The 25609-nt window shown below is 34.3% G+C and overlaps 1 protein-coding gene across 5 annotated transcripts in view; it reads right to left on the bottom strand.

The window, feature by feature from the left end:
* Positions 1–25609, bottom strand: part of SPOCK3 (SPARC (osteonectin), cwcv and kazal like domains proteoglycan 3) — a 214475-nt gene that overhangs the window by 70469 nt on the left and 118397 nt on the right. For all 5 annotated transcript variants that reach the window (XM_042808123.1, XM_042808125.1, XM_042808124.1 and 2 more), the window contains one exon: positions 13046–13172. In XM_042808123.1, the coding sequence (XP_042664057.1) occupies positions 13046–13172 (127 nt within the window). The remainder of the gene's footprint in view (positions 1–13045; positions 13173–25609) is intronic.

Raw genomic sequence — 25609 nt, 5'->3', positions numbered from 1 at the left:
TTGCTAGAATACCACGAAGATAGATACTGAAGAAGATGAAACGTTAAGTATTTCTTCCAGTATCATCATGTGTCTTATTGGTAGAAATGTCTCCTGTAGAGCTCCACATTTATGCATCAATACAAACCTTGTTTTCTCCCTGTTTTTAGAACCTGGTATCTCTGACAGTTGAACAGATAAACTCTGATTACCAGTACTCAGTACTGTGTGCTTTCAACTTAATTTCATGCTATTTTGCTTATCCTTTTTTTCTCATTTTACCCTTATTTCACAAAGCCTACATACCTTCCCCCTGTGCAAAATTTGCTTTTACTCTCTTTTGTGAAAATTGCTATGTGAAATCATGGCCCCAGATTTGGGTCTCCTGAAGTAAAATACGTAAGAAACTACAATATTCTTTAACTGTGTTGGTGCTTCCTGTCACCAGTCATGGGGGTGAGGTAGGCAGTGTTGATCTGGTTATGTCCCAGGTCCAATTCAACATGGAGCATTACTTGATATGGAACATGGAAGAGTGGCAAAGGACTGCTTGATGCAAGGGGCTGATTCCAGGCAATGCCTGCTACCGCTTCTTTGTGAAGTGGTGTCACTTTAGATTGGCTTAAAATGAAGATGAAAATATGGCCAGATTTAGTCACATTAATGTGGTAAACCTAATTTTGAAATTTTTATGCCATTTTATAATTCCTTACAAAAAGCAGTTAAAAAGGCACACGGAGTTCCAATATAGAATTTAAAACTACAACCAGCTAAACATAATGCCAAGATGCCACATTTTCAACTAATTCAAACATTAAAAATTAAAAATGAATATGCAAATTTACCTATGGAGTGTCATCCAGATCTACAGATGCCTTTCTGTTACATCAGTAACCTGTTAATCATGTGTATACTTACCTAAACAACACGAGTTTGGGCAAATTCAGCAAACAAGTACTACTATTTAAAATGAAAATAACATTTAAAAAATATTAACCATAAGGACATGCAGCTAGCAGTTTGATCAGAGAACAAAAGGAAGCATGCCTATTGAAACAAGACCCCGAGCAAAGAAAATCTTTTGTGGTTGAAAGAGAACTGATGATATATTGTTTATAAAGCTATGAACTAGAGAAAGCAATTTCAATGACAAAATGAAAATCTCTATGCACAGTTTTCTTCCCGTTCACCTCTATAGCTCTTGCTTGCTTTCTTCACTACTCCGCAGTACAACAGCATAAAAAGAAAAGCCTGAAATCAGGTCAACTAGCTATTCAATCTCTTTCGGACACCCCAGAAAACATATTAAGTCACAGAAACATGCAGATAGATGCCTACTGAGATTATTTAAATTAGCCATCTACCTGTCTTTGCTTTCATACGTAGAGGCTTTTAGAGACACAGGATGCTTAGGAGCTTCTGAAAATCCTTCGAAGGACCTATCTGCTTTTTAAAACAGCCATCTCACTTTTTAGACACCTACTCAGTTTGGTAAAAACCTACCTCACCATCTTATTCTATACATTTTGAAAAGAGGTAAACTAATATTTTACAGCATCAAATTAGAATGTAAAGCTTAATTAATGCTAAATGACAAAAACCTGTGATATCCCTACTTGAAACATACTACTTCTAGTAAATTAAAAAATATTAATAATAATGCTTCTAGTCATTTTTTGTGTAAAAAAAGTAACATATTACCTCATATCCAAATTAATATTTCAATATTCCTTGAAGACAATAAATTCTGTAAAAAACAAGATATTTCAAATATAAAAAAAATATTTAAAAATATTTAGAGTATTTTTAAAAAAATAACAAAAGGGGTAAAAATATATAACCATATTACTCCTACCTATATTATCCCTCCTGATCTTGGCTTACTCTAAAATTATAAACACTGATGCAGTTTGAAAATATATTAACAGCTTCTTGTAATCATGCTTAATATAAAAAAAAATCTCTGACATATCCATGCATATACTTAAGTCTATAAATTCTGATTCTTATTCAGAGCTCTCGCCCACATAGTCCAAATTTCAGCACTTCATCAGGCTCCTTGTTTCAGACTTCTTCATCATTTTTAGCAGACCCAAGCTACAGATGCACAGAATGTCACTCAAAGCTGTACGTACATGAGATCTTCAGTGTACCTCATTGCTGACATTCACAGTTTTGTAATTTGGAGAAAATTTCTCAAGAGATAAAAAAAGGAATATTGCTTAGACAAACCTAATTTTAAATTTTTCAAGTTCCCACTCCAAATTTGAAAATTAATATTCAAAGAAAAATTTCAAACGTGAGCAAAACCATTTAATTTTCATAAATCATCATGTTAAAAACAGCTGACTATTTTGGTTCAAAATCAGCTAAGGAAGATCTTCACTGATTTTCAGCTGACGTGCAAATTTCAGAGTAATGGCCATGGTAAAATAAAAGTAATGGCAAAGCTATAAAATCTTACGATAAGATACAAATGGCTTGGAAAAGCATGGAAGTTTTTGTTAAAAGAACCTGCTTATTGCTTATTATCATGCATTACCACTGTATTTTTAATGTGATATGGCTTCCTAAGCCATGCTGGCTGATTGCATTACTAATTAAACAAGTTCAATTTATCTAATTATATCTAAGTTGAAATATTTATAAAGTTATATGTGAGCTAAAATAGCATCTAAAGGGCATGCTCATTAGTCTTCAATTACAGGAATAATAATGCAAGCAATAAAAGTAATGTGCACAGACCTAGCTGGTCCATGTGGGGTTATCCCATCTAAGCTTCTAAGACATTTGAACAATACCATGTCAACTGGGGGAAAAAAAAAAAATAAAAAAATAGAGAAAGCAAAAAAAGAAACTCTGTACAATTACTTACATTTAGTTGAAACCTTCATCAGTGCACTACGGAATCACCATTTGGATCAGAAGTTAGACACACCTAGGCACGCTCAGCTTTCTTACCATCATATTGCCTCTACAGCTCTCTCCTGCTTTTTCGCCCACTTAAATGTGTATGCTAAAACTAATTTGAACTCGAAGAACTAAATTTTATTTAGTAGACAGCCCAAAATAGAAAGCTACATGTACTATCAGTGAAGGAAATGGTTACCAAGTTCCATGTTCACAATGGTTTTCACTTTGTCAGGGAAGAAACGTACTGCTGTGCAAGTGGAGTGAATATTCCAAAGCATGGCTGTTTTTCCCTAGGTTACAGACATCTCTTCTTGAACTTAGAGATATATCTTGTGTAGAGACACAGAGAACTGTGTCTCCATCTTTCTACTTTTTGCTCTTAGTGCTTGATTTCTAAAATACAGAGAGATTTCCCTGTTCTGCGTCAAGCACATATTGATTAAAATCAGGAAAACACAAAGTCAAGTCTTCACATGTCATGTTCTGAATGAAGAGCTAGAGTGGCAAATTTTGCTATAGAAACTTTTGATTTTCTCTTCCAGTAAGTCCATGGTGGCCTATAATGCTCCTTTTTTTTTTTTCTTGAAACTTTGTTACGATGCAGAGGACATACCTTTGATTCTCAGTCACATTTTTCAGATCCCTGTCTCTCAGTTTTCATCAATGTCCAGATCTGTTCTTTTGAGACTAATCTCATCCAAGAGTACATCTGTTTGTTAAGAAATACTTGGTTTCACTTTGATGTCAAGATTAATGTAGAAAAACAAGGAAAGAGAGCAAGCAGTGATGTCTTAACTTGTTGAAGAAGAGTCTATTATTATTTGTTTCTTGTAAATTTAGCAGAAAACAGACAGCTTAAAAGTCATGGAACATGTAAATAAACAGATTGGACAGTTCTTTCTGCTAGAAATGACTGAAGTTGGGATAGATCACAACCACACTCCTGAAGAAAACTGATGAAGGTAGAAAAAAGGCAGGTTTCATGACAGACTCCATATTCTCAGGAGAACCTTAAGGATTTTGTTGGAGACCTGGCTAAAACATTTTGAATATTTCTGAATATCAACTATTAATTTCTTCAAGGTTTCTTCTTCTTCTTTGCGTTGGGGTTTGTTGATAGTTTTTTTTATTTTTTCCCCCCAACAAAGAGCATGGCAGGTGTATATTAATGCTTCAAAGAGCCCTGAAGTGACCAGGAACTTCACCGCAACACCCAGTGCTGTGGAAGCCACACAACCCAGACACTTCTGGATGTGTGTTTCCATATGTGGCTTTGGATATTTTAAAGCAACGTGATTTTGTTAGGGAAGTGAATGTGGTTACTGGGCATCCCATTAGCAAACCTGAATCCCAGGCAGTTTTCTGTGGTTTGAAGAACTGTAATATTTTGCAGCCATAAACTTAATATGCCTGAGCTATGATGACATGTATTTGTTTAGTATCCCAATGTTGAATGCTAAATGTGTATTATTAAAGCCAATTAAATAAATCAATATGCATATAACAGAAGATTGCATAAACGTAATTCCCCTTCCAATAATAATTTTAAAATTCTACAAATGTATTCTAAACAGAGAATCTTAAGTATATAATAACAGTATACTGGCATTGGAGCATGAGAAACACTGAAAACTTGAGGAAATATTTGAACAATCCTGATATATCTGAATTTGTTTTCATTAAAATATCCTCAAAGTAATTGGTTCAGGTTTACAATATTTCATCGTAAGCTTTTCAAAATTACAAATAAAATAAATTATTAAAAAAAAAAAAAAAAGAGTTAGACTTGGAAGATTATTCCTTAATGTTACAGATATTTTACCTCATTGACATAAATTACTAGGACGGAAGCTTTTCTTTTTCTCTGGGATAGCATAACTAGTTTATAGCACTGTTGATCTAAATTTCTGTTATGGTGTCTGATATTACTACTTGAAACTTCACAGTATTTCAGTTTCTTGCTAAGTGCAAGTATGACCTACATCAACAGGGTATAAGAATATCCTTTTAGAAGCTAAACACTCTGTTCTGTTTGATCACTAAATTTAATTGCAAGTTCTAAAAAATTTTTATTTTAATAATTACATTTTTTCTGGTAATTTTCACTTCATTTGGAGTTCTGCTGCTTTTCAAATGGTTCTGTTAATTGCTATAGAAAACCAAAATGGCTAAGTAATGTTAAGTACATCTTCTTTTGTGCCTGCTACATCCATGATGTTCCAAAACCCTTCTTAAAAGGAAAAACAGAATTAATTCTGAAGAAAATTAAAGATACCAAAACCAGGAAAGAAATTAGCACCAATATACATTTATTATAACTGTCCATATCATATGGTACATGGAACAGGCTCTGTTTTAAAGCAATAAAATGATCCATGGGTTCACTGCTACTTGATAAGTATGTAGTTAAATTCCACTACAACTAAGAGGAGACAAGGAGACACATTCAGTGAAAAAACAAAATAAGGTCCCATGGTTCAGTGCACTGTGAAGTAATGTCTCATTTAAATACACATGTAAAAACAAACGGTGCATCAGCATTAAGATAAAATAACAGGAAAAAAACACAGCAGGCATATAATTTAGATTTTGGGCCTTTTTTTTTTTTTTTTTTTTTTTTTAAGGTACCATTGTGCAGCTACATATTTTATCCTACAGGATACGTTTAGGAAAATGACCCCTTCTAAGGACCTAAACTTACTGACTTCCATGGCACAGTGGCGATAGGGAAAAAGAGGGAAACTGCTTTCTGAAAAAAAAAGGTGTAATAATCCCATTCTTAAATCTGCAGCAAAACAAGAAAAGTCTTTGTTGTTACATTTTCTTCCACTTCCTCACATATCTGGAGTGCTGCCTTGTGTACAAGGACAATTTAGGTGGCCATGGCTCTCCCTCACCGCTGGGACACGGGAAGGAATGTTCCAAGGAGAAGGGAATGACATGCCCATGGGATGGGATGTCAGGCTGTCAGAGACACAAGAAAAGAAATGCACCACACACACTTATTTCTTTCTAGTAAGTGCTTACATGCATTTTTCCATACCACCTCCTACCCTGGCACACTCTTTGGGGTCTTCTTTCAGATAATTATTACTGTAATATTTGAGTGTTTTCACTGGGCCAAGACCTGAGCCAGTTTTCTTGTTTGCCATCTGCCATTTTGAATCTCATCTTCTTTAATCCCATTCTTATCGTGGATTGTCTGCTACTAACCCTCAAAATTTGTTTCTTAGGTTGACATCATCTTGCTTCATGCCCACTGTCTTTAACCACACTTTCTCTTCCTTTATAAAAATGTTTTTTCCCATTTGTTTCAAAAAAAAAAAAAAAAAAAAGACAAAACAAAAGCCTCTCAAGGTCATAAAAATCTTCTTACTCGATCTACCTGCATCTTCAATTAATACCCTCTTCATCCTCCACTCCACTGAAACCAGGCTCACTAATGAGCTTCTGCTTGGTAAATCTGAGACAATCTTCTCCTTTGATCCCCTTCTTGCAACCAACACAGCTCATCACTATCTTTTCCACTGTTTACTCAGCTGCATTAATGTTTCAAACAACTACAGAAACTTAAGAACATTATTTATTGTTTCTTACTGCTCCAGACCCATCTTTCTATTGGCTTCTTTTCAGAACTCTCTTCTGCTCCCCACCGTCACTCCACAAGCATAACTGTGCCTGTGGCAGTCCCTGTGTCCAGCTCCCACGCATTTCTGCCTGCATGTGATACGAATACATTCTCCTGAAAAAGAATTCCTCTGCCAAATCTGTTCTCATTATTTTAGCTGTAATTCTAGTTATAGCATTTTAAATATTATTTTCAAAAGATTGACTTCTGCTGGTTAAAGCTACCATTCAGATAAAGACTGTTCTCCAGGTAAGTATGGATGTGTCTCATGCAACCTAACAGTTTAAGAAATCTGAATCTTTAACTATCTTCTCAACTGCACTTTAAGCAATTTGATTTTTCTTGTTTTACTGTCTGTCCTGTTTGACAGTTAACATATAAATTTAGATTTTCATGAATAGATTCTGAACCTGAGTCCTTTCTATATTCATTATTTTGTATCAGTACACTGCTGCTGTGATATGAAAGTTATTTAATAAACACTGACACTTGTTTCACTTTCCCCTATTTGTCCTAATCTTTTATTGGTTTGTCCTTCCACAGCCTAGATTGTTTCTATTCCACAGAAAACTTAATACTGTTTTAAAAAACAATGCAAAGGCATTACATAGACGAAGGCTTAAGAAAATAATTTCCAGTCCATAAAGTAGCATTTTAAAATTTTTACTGAAGTATTAAAGTTTATGTGTATTTTAATGCAAATCCAATATATAATTTTATATTAAACAAACATAGTATTCTGGAAATGAAAAGAAGGGAACCAAATTAAATTCTTGCTAGTATAAATATGTCATCCTAATCTAAGAAATACTGAGCCACTCAGAATTTCAAAATATTGAAGGTTCTATAAAGTAATTTGTCATCTAAATGAAAATCTCCATTCTCTACAGCTTTAGCAGCTATTTATTTTGAATGCAGTTGATAAAAAAAGACATGCCATATATAATTTGGAACTTTTAATCCAGTTTTCCAAATAGGCTGATGTACTATGTAAAGTGAGTCACCCTTCTGACATTTCTCTGCCTTTCTTCGAATACCACAGCCTAACAATTTAAAGGTTCCGGAAAAAAATTTCAGGCATTACTGGCAAAACCCATTGGTGGCGGAAGCTGGAAAACCAGACAGTCTCCTTTCCTGGCTTTTTATTATTAGACTTTTTTAAGCAGTCAAACAATAAAGAAGGTGTTTCCAGTACTTCTCTAAAGATCAGTTCATCCTGATAAAGTACACTCTATGGATCAATCAAGCAAGATACATTTTATCTCACTGACTACTGGTCAGTCTCACTCAAGAAAGGTTTGTTACGGGCTTTTTATTGGGGGTGGGGGGTGGGCGTGGGCAGAAAGGGAGCTTGGCGGGAGAAGGTGGGGCAGAAGGAGGGCTGGTCATGGTTTGTTGGGTTTGGCTTTTTTCTTCCATTTGCCAACAACTTTGTTTTATTTGCCAATGTACCTCAGCCAGAAGCCCTTCATCGTAACAGTCCAACGTAGATTTGGTCTCTAGAAGGCTTTAGAGTTATCCACTTGAAAAGGGTGATTTTGGCTGGGTCTTGCTTGGGAACTGGATAGAGACATGAGTCTTAATTTTGAGAGGCCCCTTTTGATAAAAAATACTTTTATTAGAAAAACAAATTGGTGCTGGCAGAGCATATGGAATAATTGCTTCTTCCAGCTGCAAAAATATGGACCAGCATGCTGTCAAATAATTTATTTCAGAGAGATTACATTATTTTATTACTAAAGATGGCAGGCAATGATTTAACCTTATTTTTGGCTATATTTCAACTGACAGGTAAGGCTACAGCAGACTGCATAGTAACAATGCAGGTAAAAACCAAAACAGACATAGTGGATTAGCCCAATTTAAAAAGTAAGACTGACATACATTGAAGCAGGTTTGTGAAAATTACTTTAATTTCAATTTCAAAATCTATTTCTAGCAATCTTTTCTGAAATAGAAGGGAACTGTCAACAGCTCAGGCACATGACCTGAAAACTCACAATAAGCTAATAAATAAATTTAAAGCAATTTAACTTTTATAATAGGATAATGTTTAAAATAACATCAAAGATTAAAAATATTACTTATTTTTATGTTTCTTCCAAACAATGTTTTATTCCAAACATGCTGCTAAGAGATATAGAATAAGTAAAAGTCTTAAAAACACCTGAAATGAATAAAAGCAGCAATTACTTTAAAAAGAAAAATGTTAAACGTGGTATATCCCAAAAATAAAAATCCAGGAATTAAGGTTCATGTAGAATTATAAACAAGATTTGGATAGAGTAAGCAACCAGTACCAAACTCCCCCCTCCACACACAGCATGATTTTATCGATTAGCTCTCTTTCACCCTTCTAATGATAAAGGAATCATAATCTGGGAGACTGAAGAAAGTATCTGAATATTTAAAAAAATCTAAATCCACATACCTATCTATCTGTAAAGTATATCAAGAATTCATATCCTCTTTTCGACTGCTTTTATGTACCTTTTCCATCTTACTCTGCAAACCTAGTTTAGACCCAATATTTTTGCAAAACATAATTTTTATTGATATTTATACCTATAGGGATGTCATCAATCACATGAAGTTTTCATAGGTAGGAGCAAAAAAAATAATCATAAAAAACTCACTGTCAATATGAAACCAACTTGAGCAAATTGTTGCTAACAATAAAACTGATCTAGGACATACTGTCAAGAGGATTCTTGAATATAATCGTGGGCAATGGGCATATTCTAATTAATTTATTTCTGTTGGATTTTCATTTCAAAATACTCAGAGGATTGCTCATTATTCTTATTTGAGGTTAGATTTTGTTACGGGGACTACTTGTTGATCATGTTCAACGTAAGAGAAAACTTCAGCCTATTATACCAAACACCAGAATTGTAATTTAAATATGCAAAACCCATTGAAACGACAATTCATCTGATGTGTGACCACATTTTTTTTTTTTTTTTCTTGTGGCCATTTTTCAGAAGGCACAGTTATAGTATAGTACAATATGGGAGAATTGTTCCAACAGAAGCATCCAAGCATGAGCATCGTCACCTCATCCGCAGTTACACCAGCTTTACTGGATGCATGATGCACAGCAGTGAGTTACACCCCTGGGTAAAATAACTGCAGGAGGTGGGTTGCTGCCACAGAGAAGCCCATCTGAGCTGCATGCCATGTCCTTCTTATTTCCCTGTTAATCCCAGGAAAGATGAAGCTAGAAACAGGCTGCAAAAACTGTCCTGGCTGCAATGACTGCATTCTTTCTGGAGAATGACTGGGGTGCAAGATACACAGGGGTACCAAAGCCCTATGCTACAGCACTGCTTTAGAATTCCTAGAGTTAAAATTAATAGTGCACTTTCAAGTGCCAAAGTTTAGAGAAATGCAGAAGGTAAAAAACTAGGCTAATGAAGTGTAACACACATACACTATTATTTCAAGGCTATTAACTAAAACCAGTTTGTAACACCACCCTGGTAAGGAAAAGGCGGGATCTCTTTATATGGAATTTCTTCTCACATAATAATTAATGTTCACTTTGATTACTCAACATTTCAGCACGTAAAATTTTTATTTCAACATTCTTGTAATGCTACTAATGAATATCTTACACTGCTACTTTTCCTTTACAGTGACTGCATGCAACTAACGGTGGGCTGAGAACACAGTAAACCTAAGCTGGCCTGCCCAAACCAATAGGAAACAAAACATCCTTAACAGACTCTGGATAAGCTTAATTTAGAAATTAAACTTTCTACACTGTCTACCCATTATATCACCTTCTCCCCCCCCACCCCCCAATGCACAAAACATGTATGAAATATTTATTGTTACATAATTTAATACAAACATTTGCGTGGGCTTGGCCTGAAAAGGGAGGGCATGCTCCAGTAGTGTCCATCCGATAACTGCCAGCTGCCCGGCTGTGTTCTACAATACTATTACTATTTACTGACTTATTTCCAGAAAATATATTCTACAGTTTGCCACAGCCATTGACAAATGCATTCTAAGTACAAGAAAATAGCTATATAAACTCCTACTGGAGCTTGATGACACAATGAAACTAAACTTTGCCTGGAGTAAAGGAACACAAATATTCGTCTTTATGTCAATTTTTAAAACAGCTGCTCCTGAAATAACCTTCCAAGGACGTCTATTATGATACAACTGCACCACAGAATATGAAATCTTAACATAATTGAAAAGAGATCAAAATAAATATTTATAGGTTAATAAAGATCTTCTGTGGTCATTAACTTTTTTTTTTTTGGCATTTTGTTGCCATAGACATAGATTTGAAATCTACCAGTACGAGGTAGTGGAAGACAAAAGGAAAACCCTGCAAAAGCTCTCTGATACTACATTAATTCTGCATTACATGCATGTAAGGGACATAGAGGTTGGGTAATACGTACTGTCGCACTGACTGCAGTATTTAATCCACACATTTCTCACTGTTCTGTTTGAGAAGCACACCCTCACCTTTAACACATGAACTGCTGTAAAAATATCTGCATCTCATCATTATTTGTAGACTTCTGTACATCCACTTCAGACTAGAGTATGAGAGGCCTTAAGGGTCACTTCTGCCTATAGGACTGTTTAGAATACAGCATTCCTATCTGATAAAATAGGAAATAAACAGTGGGGTTAAAACTGGCTGTGACATTTATATTATATTAGGACGAATGTAATGAATAAAGTATGCAGTATTTCAAAAAAGAAATTGCTCATTCAGTATTACCTATATGAAATTACCTACCTTGTCTACTTGAATTGCAAAATTTTAGAGACTACTATCTGTTTTATGTGCAGGCTAGGCTTGGGGCTTAAAGACTGATAATCTTCAACATGGCACAGCTAAGAAATGCTAAATGACAGTATCATCTAATGTCTAGTAAGATGCAATCACATTTCGAGTTCTTGATAAAATGTAGACAGGAGATTACTGTGAATGAAAATAGGAATATTTTAAAATTCCTAAATTAAAACTTTAGGTCACACCATCACTGGAAAGGAATTGTTTTTCTGCTAAGCCAGAGAGTCCAAAATTCATGTGTAGTGCCTCAGATATCCTGGTTTAAGAGTTAGAAATTTTTAATTATTTTATTTAGAGGAAAAATAAGATTTTTGACCAGTTCCCTATAACTAAATATTCAGTTCGTAAGAAAAAAACACTGTCTAATGTAAGTTTTAGGATAAAAGCATAAGAATTGTCAAGGTTGAAGAAACACTAATTATATTTTGATGTTTTTATTTTATCAAGAAGAAAATATCCTTGGAGAGGATAGCGTTCAATCCAATAGCCAGTCACTCCTGGAAACTCAAATCATTTTTTGTAAATTTCAGATATAGTTTGTGACTCCAGTAAAAAACAAAAGAAAATTCAATCCATCAAATACTAACTCTTAAAATCTTTACATACCAGGAAATATCCTAAAAGCATTAGCTTAAAATGCTGTATGAAAATTTTTTCTTTATAAGTAAAAAACATAAAGCTTCACCACATCTGTCAATTTAATGTCAATCAGCATTATTATTATTATTATTATTGCTATATTACTCTTGAAGCACTGGATATTATCTACTATTAGAAACATTTTGTTAGTGGAAGGACATGGTGTCAGAATGACAGACTATAGTAGCTCCTCTTGAACTAGTGAATTGCATGCAGTTTCTGATGAAAATGGATTCATCAACAGCACACATTTGTTTCTTCTAGAAACTATACAGTTGTTAACACTGTCCAAACATTTTTCCACCGGAAGCTTAAAGAGAGGATGGCTAAACAAATTGATTTTAGCGTTATGAAGTCCCTCCATCTCACAAGTTTCACCTGAGCACTGTACTAATGCAGTCCCATGGTTTCTGGACTTCAGCATGACCAGAACAAAACGTTTTCTTCAAAAAAGACTGGGCAAACTGACAGTAACATTTTTTTAATTACTATTCTGTCTCCAAATAAGTATGAGAGAAAAGACAGGAGAGTTTGGGAATACAGAAGGAAGATTTGATTCTGGTCTTAAAATACATAAAATGCTGTTGCAAGAAGGAAAAATATGCAACAATTATTTACATTATTACATTTTTTTATTAGGGTATGTTACATCTATGCTTAGGTACTTGGAATGTGAAGCATCCCCTCAGTGGTGAACTGGAAAATCTGACTTAACATGTTTATCCTACCCCAAACTGGGGACACACAACACTTTTTTCCTTACTCAAAACTCTGGCTTGGTGTCTGTCACAGACAGACTTAACCAGGAGCTCCATGATATGGTAGAGCACTCTTACACTGTGCTTATTCAGGTACTACCATTTCATGCTGCTTAGGATTTGCTACCATTTTGCTTTTTTGTCTTCTGATATACTAGAATTGCTGTAGGTTGCATGTCTGTAACATATATTTTAGTCAAAACAAATAAATGTTAATTTGCGTTACAATACAGTATTTCCCAAGAGCTGGAATTGACTGGAACAATAAAATAATAGTTTAGTTCTTTATTTAATTCTTACCTGAGAAGAATATGTGTGACCATCTGATCCACAAACAGGATTGGTATAAACTACTGGACACTGCTTGCAGTTTGATGAAATGGGACCACCCCTCCACTGTTTATGGCCTAAACCAGCCTCTTTCATACTGTAAGTAAACAAAAAGTATGTAATTCCGATAAGCAGTAGTAAACACAGAACATATTCAGGGTATTTTAATGACCCTTTACAAACATTAAGCCATACATAATTTCAGCCATCAAGTTTTCTTCTAAGTAAAGAGCTGCCACAGTCTGGTATACACTCACTCACCTTTGTATATAATTCACTGCAGCGATACTCGATACCTGAGTATTACTTCACTTTCTAAGACATCTTGGTAAAAGAAGATGATTAAGATGATGCTTTGGTGACTGTTACACTTATTCATCAGTGAAAGGTGTTTGACTTGCAGGTATTCACTTTGTTGTTATCAAATAGTATGAATGCAGTTGTTGTATTAATACTGGTGATTAAGGAGGTAACATTTAAGTAGTAGAAAATTACAACACAAATACTTCTATAGAAACAGGCAGGTGGTACTTCCGAGTACTGTTTGCCCCACTTTAACCACTGCCTTTCACAGCTCACATTTCAAACTCCAGCACCCAATGTAAAGTTCAAAAGAAATAAAAAAGGTAATCCGCTGGAGCACAGAATTGATCACAGAATCATAAAATCATAGAATGGTTTGAGTTAGAAGGGACCTTAAAGATCCTCTAGTTCCAACCCCCCTGCCACAGCCAGAGACACCTTCCAATAGATTAGGTGGATATGCTTGACCTGCATAACTGTATACACGTATGCTTATGCAAACAGATAGATATAGTTAGGTGGATCATTTTAACCCAGAAAAAAGCTACACTGGGTCAGACTAAGAGTCTAAAGTAAGTTACTGACACTTCCTCAGAACACTCTCCTAGCATTCAGTAATTTGCGGCATATGGCCATCCTCGGACAAACATGTTTTCTCTCAGTAGTTTTGAATTAATTTTTATTCCCAAACTCTTTCAATTGCATTTTGCAACTAGGAAAGCATTTAGCAGCCACTGTATCCTAAAACAGCAGTTTCGTGAGAGTTGCCTGATTCACAGACTGACCTACAAAATGCTTTCTATATTAATGGCTTCCATGTAAATAAGAAAATAGAACAATAACGCATGATTTTAATGTTGTGTTTTCTGCTTGGAATCTTAATGAGGAATCTAAAAATTATTATGCTTAGAATACAGCAATGACTTATCAGGACACACTCAAGTAGTAAAAGTTCAAACTCATAAAAAACTCAAATCAAATCCTCTTTAATGAAGCAGAACTTCTTCAGCTTGGTTCACCTACAGATAATCAAGAACTACTTTGCTAATTAGTCATGAACCACTGTTTTAGAATTTGTCTGGAGTAATGAAAATAAATGAAATTAAAGAAAATAAACTCCTCATCCTTTGGTTTTATGATGTGCAGAGTAGAAGTCTAAAAGCACAAACCTAACAGTAAACTAGTGATGACCAAAACCAAAACCCCATTTCTCAGCTTTGCTAGCATTTGTATGCTGTTCATAATTTGGACAATAAACGTGGTCTTTAAAAGAAAAAAAATAATCATGTAAGTCATAGAAGTTTAAATTCAAACATATCACCCTAAATAATAACAAATAGCAATCCTTTCTGCTGAGTTGCATCATTTGAAGACTAAGTACAAACCATTTAATTTCTATTATAGTAAAGAAAAGCAAAGCTGAACTGTACCTTTTCTTATGAATAACGTATAGTAATAATCTGACTATCGCTGCTCCTCTTACTCGACTGAGAGTTGTCCAATAACCCACATGACCTCCAGAGCAATTAGATTATTTAGATGGCTGCATCTTTCTCTTACTTCTTGTTACTTTTATAGCTCACAATTTTCCAAAAGTGCACCAGAAGCCTGAAGTTACTGACAGGACCAGAGTCCCAACTATCAACCTGATGCAATTTCTGTTTATCTGAGAGATAGTAACTTTTAAAACGCAGCATAAATCAATTGCAAAAGTTCCAGACATTAACAGGGAGAACCCCATTGATATCATCAAAAAAGAGAAATTGGAAGCAGGATTTGAGAGATACACAGGGGCTGTTTGGTGCAGATGCTTAAAACATATCAAAGAAAGTTCTAGTAGTGATTACATGGTTTTAGTATATCTGCATCCTTGTACACAACCTCAATGAAGCTTAGAAGAGAAAAGAGAGAGGTGAGGGGAGCCAAAAAAGCCCTTTTAGATGGAGGAAAATGGATAATCAACATCACCTAAAGGAAGGAAAAGAGAATTATGTATGTCAGAAAGGACCACAAGGAGGGTGAAGAGAGTGAAGTTTCCTCTTACACACAGAACTCACCTGAGACCTTCAGCAGATCACTCTTCTCAGAATCTCAGTTTCTGTATAATTAGTAATAATTTTCTTCAAAACAGAGATATCTGTATTTTTCCAAACTTGGAATGGAAGGTATAATGATAAATAAATTATAAATAATGATACTCTGAAGGTATCACTCCCAAGATACTTGGTCATGGAAATGCTTTGGATGGACATCTGTTCAGAAACTTTAGTACAATGATGCAGAAACTTGATTCTGTATTATAAGAGTTGCTGAACAGCTATTTTTTGATTGTCAGTCACTAAGATGACAGGCAAATATGAAAAGTACATTAAAACCACACTTAATACTATTTATGGTAAACACATGCATTTCATAAAACCTATTAATATTGTCTTTTACTTGTGTACTCAAACATTTTCTTTCACCGTTATTTAATTGCATCAGATTTGTTCCTGTTGACTATTTATTTGTTACCAGGTGTTGTGTTTGGTTTTTCTTTTTTTTTTTTTTTTTTTTTACAGATAAGCAATGAGCGTACATACAAACTATTGACATGGAAATAACTGAGAAACTACTGGGATGTTATAAATCATCTTGAATTAAGATCACTGGTGTATGTCCACAATGTCATGAAATAAGATACAGAAAGACTGCTTAACTACAGTGTAAATAATTTGGCATCATTTACTTGAGATGTGCAGATAAAGCAATATATTTTTACATTTTAATATGTTAGGAAAAGAAATACTAAACAAATAACTCAGTTACTTCACTACAAGAAATCATTTTTCTTTTTCTCTTCCTTGTATTTATCATTTTTCAATTCAATATGCAAGAAAACCCAGATCATTGCAACTTGCAGTTACTAAAATTCTGCCATTTAATTTTGGGATTCTACTGCAATCACTATAAATGTTCTTCTGCTTGCTAGTATTTTGCCACAGTAAATATCTGATGTCATGTAAAAGTCAACCTCTTCCACTGACAGATTTTATACTTCTAAATTTCCTGAAAAGGCCTTTGGCATCTGTCTAGTAATAAAATAACTATTACTGAATACACAAGCCCTGCCTTATCTGACACTGTTGACATCTAAGAGTAAAATTAAATATATGGGTTTAATTTACCAGCAACGCTTGTGATTGCATTAATTTGCATACACCAAATTGTGCATATGCTTTTAGACTGCATATGCAACTGCATGCCTAGAAACATAATTAGCCAATCTGCCCAATTACTCTAGCCTATGTACCTGTTTGCATACATAAACTTACCTTCCTGTATACACAGTGATTGTGCCTGCAAATACTTCGAGAATGCTTAATGAAATCCACTGAAAATTTGGCTGCAAGCAACTCTTGGGCAACAAGACTTCTTTAAAGATATCTGTAAAATGCATGAGTGCTCAATTCACTTAAAAAATATTTTATAGCTAGATCTGAGAATCTTCCAACACAGATCTTCAAATACAAACTGACAGAAACAGATCTGAGTTACTAAAAACCTAATCTTTCAAAGAACTCTTGTAACTCGTCTCTGATAACTACATTAGCATTTTTTAGTGGTTTTAGAATTATTGCAATTTAGAGACTGCCTGATCATGTTTTGTTATGGCCTTTCGGGGACACAGTCAGGCTGTGTCAGATTATCAAAATCAGAAATCATACTTGTATTGCAAAATCTAATTTGCTTTCATTACCTGACTGGATTTCCTTCAAAGTTCCCTTTTTAAGTGGAAGCATCCTGGAAGAAAACTATAGCTTCCAATACATTGTTGAGATGTTTCTTTCAAATGTCAAAAGAAACGAAGACATAATTGCCAGTCTCTGTGTGTGCATGTTTATATTATTTTGACTTGTCTCATTATTTTGTGCTATTCCTAACAAATACAAGAAAAATCTGTCTTAAGAAACTAATAATAATTGAATAAATATGAGACAAATAAAGCAATGGTTAGTCAAGTTAATACAGGAATCAAACTACAATCCATTTTAGCAACTTCAAATTAATAGTGTCGGCAAGATGTTTGTATTAATTGATGGACCATCATAATGCTTTGCAGGTGCATGTGAGATTATATAAATTCAGCTATTATTTTTCCCCAGAATTTGCACCCAAAACATTAGATTAGAAAACTATACATCATTTTTGTCAGGATCCCTAAGCATATATACTCAGTATTATTTCAGAATTCAGAAGAATATTTATTTCTGTGCATGTAAAAAGAAAATGTTATTTACTCATTTGTAATGGAGAATGAAAACAAGTAGAGATCTTTAAAGTTACAAATTCTTACTACCTCCTTCCACCTACACGTATTATTAAAAAGATAAGTTTACACTTTAAGGAAGTTTCTTGTCTTGTTGTCATACAGCTCCATTATTTTCAGCACTATTCTGTCTGCTTTTGCCAAGCAAAGAAATCAGTATTTTATTCTAAATGCCTATATAATAAACTAAAATCTAAACAAAACAAACTTATGTATTGTAAAAAAAAGTTTTAAGTAATGCTGCTGAAATTTCCTGTAATAGTATTTGTTTCATTTTGATTTAGTGAAATTAGCTAGTATAGCATTTTAATGAGACAGAAAAGCAAAGAATGCACAGCAACACAGAAATTAGTTTTCTCATTATTTAACTTATCAGGAGTTGCTTGAGAGGTGAAAGGGACCCAATATACAAACAGCTGAATGAAGTGCTCATGCCAACCTTCTTTTCCATTAGGCTGGAAAATTATACAGGCATTTCAAGGAGGAATTTGTTAGAAATTACTATGTAAATCACCAGGGGAACTGGGTTGTGAAGATTTGAGATGTTAAAAAGTACCTATTAGAGATATAAATACTGAGTGATTTTTATTTTTTTTAAAAGGTTATCAGCACAAAGTATACTGGAGGTTTTTCTTAGGACTTCTGAAATTGCTACATTTGTAATTGCGGTAGTTAGGCACCAATTAGCATGTATTTTTCTAACACTTAAAATATAACTTACAAAGAAGGAACAACATTAAAAAATGCTTGAGTCAAAATCATTACATGTTATCACAGTTTTCTGATCAGAACTGCTATATAGTCAGTCACATCTTTAGGAGACATACAGCTACAAAAAAAAAAAATAAAAAGAAAATCCTAATTGCCTAAATGAATAAAAAAAAAAAGACAGAGAGAGACACTTAGGTAAGGTAGTTGGCAGATAATGGGCAAATAAAGGGAAAGAAAACCCGGCTTAGAGACTGAGACAAAAAAAAAAAAAAAAAAAGATAATCAGAAATGTTTTTACCAAGGCCCCTAACTTTCAGATGGTAAGCAATTATGTATATGTGGTGTTGAAAAAACTAGTCCATGGTAAGAGAACTATTGAAATTTGAAGGAAAAGCTGACCTCTGTAGAGGTTACAAAATTGTAAGAGACGGTAGCTCTTTTGAGCTCAACATCTCGCATTCCCTGCTCCCAGTTGTAGTTATTCTTTAAAAAGTTCTGATTAAAAACTTTGGTTTTAGTTAAAGATCAAAGACAGAAGGATGTTCAAATATTGTCTTGAGACAATGAAAGAATATAGACTGGTTAAAAGATTAAGATGGTTGTACTAGAAGACACAGAAAGTATCTGCAACAGAATCCTTCTCTCTTCCCTCCATAAATATAAATTCCCTTCCTCCCCAGCTGACACTATTCATAGACACTCTAGGAAAATTAGTAAAATCGAGATGGCAAAAATGAGCACATTCTTCACACTCCTCTTATCACTTCTCCTTACAGCACAGACCCCAGAATACAGAGATGGTACTCTCTGGAGTCGCGGTTCTAAAGAGCTTGATTTGCCCATTATTATCTAACACATTACCTAACACAGGCACTTATACATTGTAAAGTCAGAAATACAATACATTTTGACTATGTCCAGCACTATTTATGGATATGCCTACTTCATTCCTATGGAATGATCTGACATATTTCCATGCATTTTACTATATATCTAACTAGAAATGGTCACATACATGTATCTGAACTGGATTTTGCTTGGCAAACAGTGATGATGTGGAAAGCATTCATGCATATCAGAGACTTTATTTTTTGTCACAGAAACCACAACGGTCAAACTTTTCTAAAGATACAGACTTAAATTGACCCTTAATAAGAATGTCTGTAATAACTCTGTTACATTCTCTGTTTAAACTAGTAGATACATAATGTTATGTCAATAAAAACAAGTGAGGCACATGAGCACAGACAATATATAAATTATGAAACTATTAAAAACTATTAAAAAATTACCATTATGAAACTATTAAGAAGCTATTAAAAAATTACTATTTTGAACACTTCATGCTTTGAACATAATGTACAATTTTTTTTTTTTTTTGTACAAACTGGTATAAAGTATTGTTGAAGTAAGGAACAAGACTGCATCTTCCCACAGAACATCAGTATTATAGATGTTATAATATTTCAACACCAGAAATTTTGAATTCCTTGAAATGTGCATTAGATCAAATCCATATTCTCACCTAGTGATACTAGAGACATCCTTCATCCTTATTTTTATCGCTTCAGAATGCATACTGAACTATTTAGTGGATAATCAGGTCAGAGAACACTGGAGTTCAGGGGGTTTTGTGTGCTTTAATAAGAAAGCCACAGATTTAAGTAATTTTCTGTATGACTTCTGTGAACTTTTTGGTAACTTTTAGCCTTTTGTTCCCTGCCTACTCCACAAATCCCGCTTAGAAGTCCTGACCCACAGAAGCTATCAAAACTTTAGATTTGTCCACTAAGGGTGAGAGTTGAGCATAAACCATCTTCTCATCATCTCTAAGAAGGAAATATGAACATGCAGGTCAATGGAACACCAAAGCATACTCCATCACTCCATCAGTACCCGCAGTTTAGACCACCAGAATAAGGACGAACGGCACATATTTCACTGAGTTAACTCACAGCTAAATGCCTAACTTTCCTCTTAAGGACTGAGGTTTTGATACGGCATGGCTGAATAACCTTGGCTCAAGCTCCCGAGGAGACTACTAAATTGTAAGAAAGAGCTATGAGAAATTATGTAGAGTGGAACCACGCAATATAAGACAGGGAAAACTGTGGACAGAACTAAGATTGTTGAGACAAGGTCAGTAAGGGGTGGGGGCAAAATAAGCCACAAGTATGAAAAGTTATAAAAATCATAAAAGGAAAAAACCCAAGTCAGATGTTTAAACTGATCCTCATAATTCATAAAAAAATAACTGATCAAAGAAAAAAATTAAAAAAAATAATTTAAAAATAAATGAAACATAATCAAATAACTAATAATCACTTCTACAGCCCTAAGAAGACAAATAGTGACAATATTTTGATTAATATTACTATAAAAATGGCCATACCTACAAGATTTACTATTTTATGTTGACTATAATTATAGAATAATTTTCACTAGAAAATAGCTGATTTTCCTATTGGCTCAAAACACCGGTTACCACAAAAATGTTCTTTTGCCATTATAAAAGTAGATTGATATTCCACTCATCACATTCAGAATCCTGCAGAATGATTTTCATGCAATCTATCCTTCTCATTGCCTTGCAAGTGCAAGTTGCACTCTTGCTGCCCGTGCTCTCAGCTTTCCTCCCTCACATGGGATCAGTCATGGTGTCTGCTTGAAAATGAAGACAGAAAAGAAGGAAGAAAAGTCTATTTATTAGCATCACAACAATCGGTATCTGAAAGAAGGACTTTCATTTTGTCCCTGTAATAATATCATCATACATGTCTGCAGGGTCAATCACTTCAATGTGAGAGCCAGCAGGCAGACTAAAACTTTTATTTCTTTGAGCACTTAAAAAGTTTATTTGCATTCTTCAAAACTTTATACTCAACTCTCTAGGTAGGCTTATAGGTAGAAAATATCAGTTAATGATCAATTTCAAGAGAACATGCCTTTTTTCCTTCTGAAAAGCAAATACAGAACATAAGACACATTATTTCTGTCAAGTGACTGGCTTAGAGTAGGAGTTAAAATAACATACAGCTTGACCATTTAAGCTTTTAATTCTTGCTCATTTTTTTCCCCAATCTCATCCACTTATTTACTTTTTTAAAAAGATCCATTTCATGCAATCTCTTATTTACTGGAAGGCATTCTCATATTCATATACCAATGCTAAAATTACCTCAAGATGATGGTACATTCTCATGAACAGCATTTGCAATATTCTGGAAACACATCAGCCTCCCAGCAATGACATAACATAAACGCTGATGGTGCAACTCCCCTCAGGAGAAAGAAACAAAACAAACAAACAAACAAAAACAAAACAAAAATCCCACACCAGCTGATAAAACCCTTTCACGCTTTCTTACATATTTATAAAATGTACCTGATCAAATTTCTTTACTCTAAAAATCCAGCAGTATCCCCTCCTCATCTTCCTCTGAAGACTTTAGCACTGCGTGGCAGCTCTAATACCTTATTTTTTCTTATGGGTTAAATAAAAGGATTTTTTTTTTTTTTCTCCCAGAAAGGCTGCTTTTTTTTTTTTTTTTCCCGAGAAAACCTCTTTGGTTCTGTGTCCACTTATGTTGCTATCCTGGGGCAGATGTTTCAGAATCTATTTCCTCTGTTCTACTGAGAACTTGGAATACACGTTACAGCTATAAGATCAGCATTATATTTAAATAAAGTGGTGAACACTGATAAAATTTGTACAAGTTATACTATATGATTGAAGATTCCTTTCTTCCGTGTTTTATGTACACTACACATGAACTGTTTATTCAAAAATCAATGAAAGATATTCTTATGAGTCTTCTATCAATTTTTATGGAATTGTTATTAACACAAGTTATTCTCTGTCCTATTTTTTTTTTCCCCACATACATTAATGATTGAAAAGCTCTCAACTGACTTTAAATTCGTTATGAATATTGATGCACTTTTATTTTTTTTTTTATCATAGATTTAACTTAAGCTTAAAAATGAGATTGCATAGTCAAGGCAGTTAGTATTTGGGACTGCCTAATGACAGCAGCATGATACTAGACCTGCTTTATTTTCAGGTAATGGAATAAGGAAGAGTCTAACGTCATCTTAGTTAAACTCTGTGGTAAAATTCAGCTTTTTACAAGAAAAAACAGAGTTCTAAGTGTTAAGTGTTATACATTATTCTGACAGAGTAGTCAGTGAGAGAATAAAATGGTAACACAAAACAGTAGCAAACACCTGAAGAAATAACATCTTAGCCTTCTTTTAGGATTTCTATTTCACAATTCTTAATTCTCTCAGACAAATATATCTGCCATTCTTTGCTTTATAAGGTCAGCCCAATCCGTTTAAAAACCTCCAATTTCATTAAAACCAGCTTCACATGTGAGCACTGAAGTCAAATGGATTCTCACATGACCCAGAGCACTTATCAGTGAAGATAAGTAAAGATGTAAGAGTCTGTATAAAATCCAACTGATGTTTTCAGTTTGACGTAGAGTGGGGCACGGAGAAGAGAAACAAGCAATTTTTTTTTTTTTTTTTTACTTAAAGTGAGCAAATATAGTTCAGAAATAGTGCCATTACGTGTCAGAATGGTTACTCATAGTTCCTGACAGTGTTGTGATACCGAGGAAGATGAATGAGACAGCAATGTCATAAACTTTAATAAGACCATCTTTTGTTATTTTGAATAACATTGATAATCTCTGTATCCTCACTGTTCATCAAGAATGTGAAATATATGTACTAATATTGTCTCAGTCTTGTGCTGCCTCTTCCCACACAGAAGCACTTCTAAGCATAAGGCTGCTGGCAGGGAACATGAACATATATTTTCCAACATCTTATAATTTATATTCAGTAATTAATTTAACACCCCACTCATTTCCGAATTCTATATTTAAAAATGTCTCTGCAGCTTTTCCAAGAGCTGACCTACAACAGCTACAAAACAAAGAACACTTTTTCCCACCCTCAAAGTCATACAAACATTGGTAAATGCACTTTTTGCAAACAAGACTTAATAATCCATTCTTATTTCTGAACTTGGTTATTTCTGGGCTTGCTAGAGGAATTGAAATTATTTTCTTGAATTGTTTACCCTTTCTTAAGGAAGACTTAACAACAGAGGCCTATGGTCTGATCAACATTGCTGCTAAATTCATGTATGTTATTGAACTTATTTTTACTAAATAATTGTGTTGTGAAAAAAACATCAGTACCAAAGACTTACGAATCACCACAACACTCAAGGGGTCTCAGTGAAAAATGCTACAGTTAATTATAATTAAATAAAACACAGCAACATATCATCTCAAGGAGCTTGCTGATCACATTCAAGAAGTTTGGCTGACTGTCCTCCTGTACAGTAACCCTGTGGTCATGAATTTATGTAAATTTCAAAGCACGCTTGGACACTTCTCAAACACATTTAACTTGAGATATCACCATCATCAATGTACATCAGGTGTAAACAGCTGAACACAACGTACAAAGAAAGGAGCACATCTGGTGATAAAGAATGAGGCCCTTATAAATATTCTTTTTGATCTTGACTTCTACTTTACAGGGCTCTTTCCAGAAAAACTTAATTATGATCACAGACATTAGTTTTTTATTTTTCTCTATTTGCAAGGCTTTTCGTGAGGGTTTGGGGTCATTTGCTGCTATGTTCCATTCTATTAAAAACAAACAAGCCCAGTATCTCTTGCTCAGCAAAACCTACATACGCAGGTACAATTACGTGTTTCTTCCAATTTCATTGTTATCAATATGTGCTGTCCATATGGTATTTGAGCCACATGCATATACACCTGTCTGAAAGAAAACTTAAACTAAATACATACTGAATTGCCACCTGGACAAACAATCACATGGCAATATTTATTTTAGAATTCATGATCAATCTATGCATGTCTTGTATAAAAATTTGTTGATAAGTATGGCAACATGCCCTTTTCAAAGCAAGTACAGGAAAAAAAATAGTATAACACTATTTACAGAGGACTACTTCATGTTTGACTAAATTGATACCGTTTCTACTATCATTTGCTTTATAACAATAGGTTTTGCATAACACATTAGGAAACCTGTATATTACAGAGTTAGAAGAATGTACCCTTAGACTTTCTAATTTGGATTCCTCTGTGAAATCTTAACACATCTTTGCTACTTTGGGGAGCCTGTTAAAAAAATTCTGTCTCCAAGTAAGTATTCAAACAGTAACTGCATAGTCTTCCTCTTTTCCACTGCAAATACATTATGTTCCTGTTGTCCTTCACGATAAGGTCTGTTTTCAGCTATTCTTATGGCTCTTTTCTGAATACTCCCTAACTCTCCATATTCCTTCTGAATTATAGGTATTCAGATGGCACAGTATTGTGGGAGCAGTTCCAACTGAATAGCTAAAGGTATTAATACTGATCTGTACCTGATTCAAGATTACATTGGTTGCATGTACGTATATGTTCCACAGAGGCTGCAAGACTGCTCAAAGGATCTTGTGACAGTACGTTTCAAACACCTACAGGATCCAGTCTACCTCCTGCTCGATATCATCATTACAACTCTCACGCTGTGTACTGACTGTAAAGCATGGAAGAACAGAAAGCACAATGTTTTCATGTGCCTCCTAAACCTGGCCTGGAGGTTGACTACTGCATCCTCCCACTATCTAGCAGTCATTAAGGTCATAGCCAACTTAACGCTGTCTGTAGCACTTCAAGCACTGTTTAGAATATAACAAGGTTATTATGCCCGTCCCATGATTCCTCACTTTCTCCACTGGGGAGAAAAAACAAACAAACAAACAAACAAAAAAGCACAACTGCTTTCTCTCAAGTAGGAGCTCTAGGCCACCCAGGTACTATGTCACTACAACATGACTGCATTAGTGTAACAACTCTTAAAATTATTACTACAGATTTTTACCAGTACTCACAAATCCCTGCTTCATTCCAATTTGCATATATTTGACATTATCATTTCAGATCCAAATGTCATACTACAGGTTTATTTAAATAGTTTTTCAACACTTTTAAATGTGATGGTTTGTCACTCTGATATAGCATGCTTCTTTCTTATCTTCACAATTTGATACATTTGTACCAATATGTGTATTAACATTTATTGAGATATACACACGTGGATGCACATATATATTGCAAATACACGATTTCTGTGGTCTTGATTCCTCAGTGCACAGCTCATGATAACTTTTG

Source organism: Tyto alba, unplaced genomic scaffold, assembly GCF_018691265.1.
Source record: "Tyto alba isolate M040663 unplaced genomic scaffold, T.alba_DEE_v4.0 Super-Scaffold_6, whole genome shotgun sequence".
NCBI lineage: Eukaryota > Metazoa > Chordata > Aves > Strigiformes > Tytonidae > Tyto > Tyto alba.
This window is presented reverse-complemented; position numbering and strand designations above follow the sequence as displayed.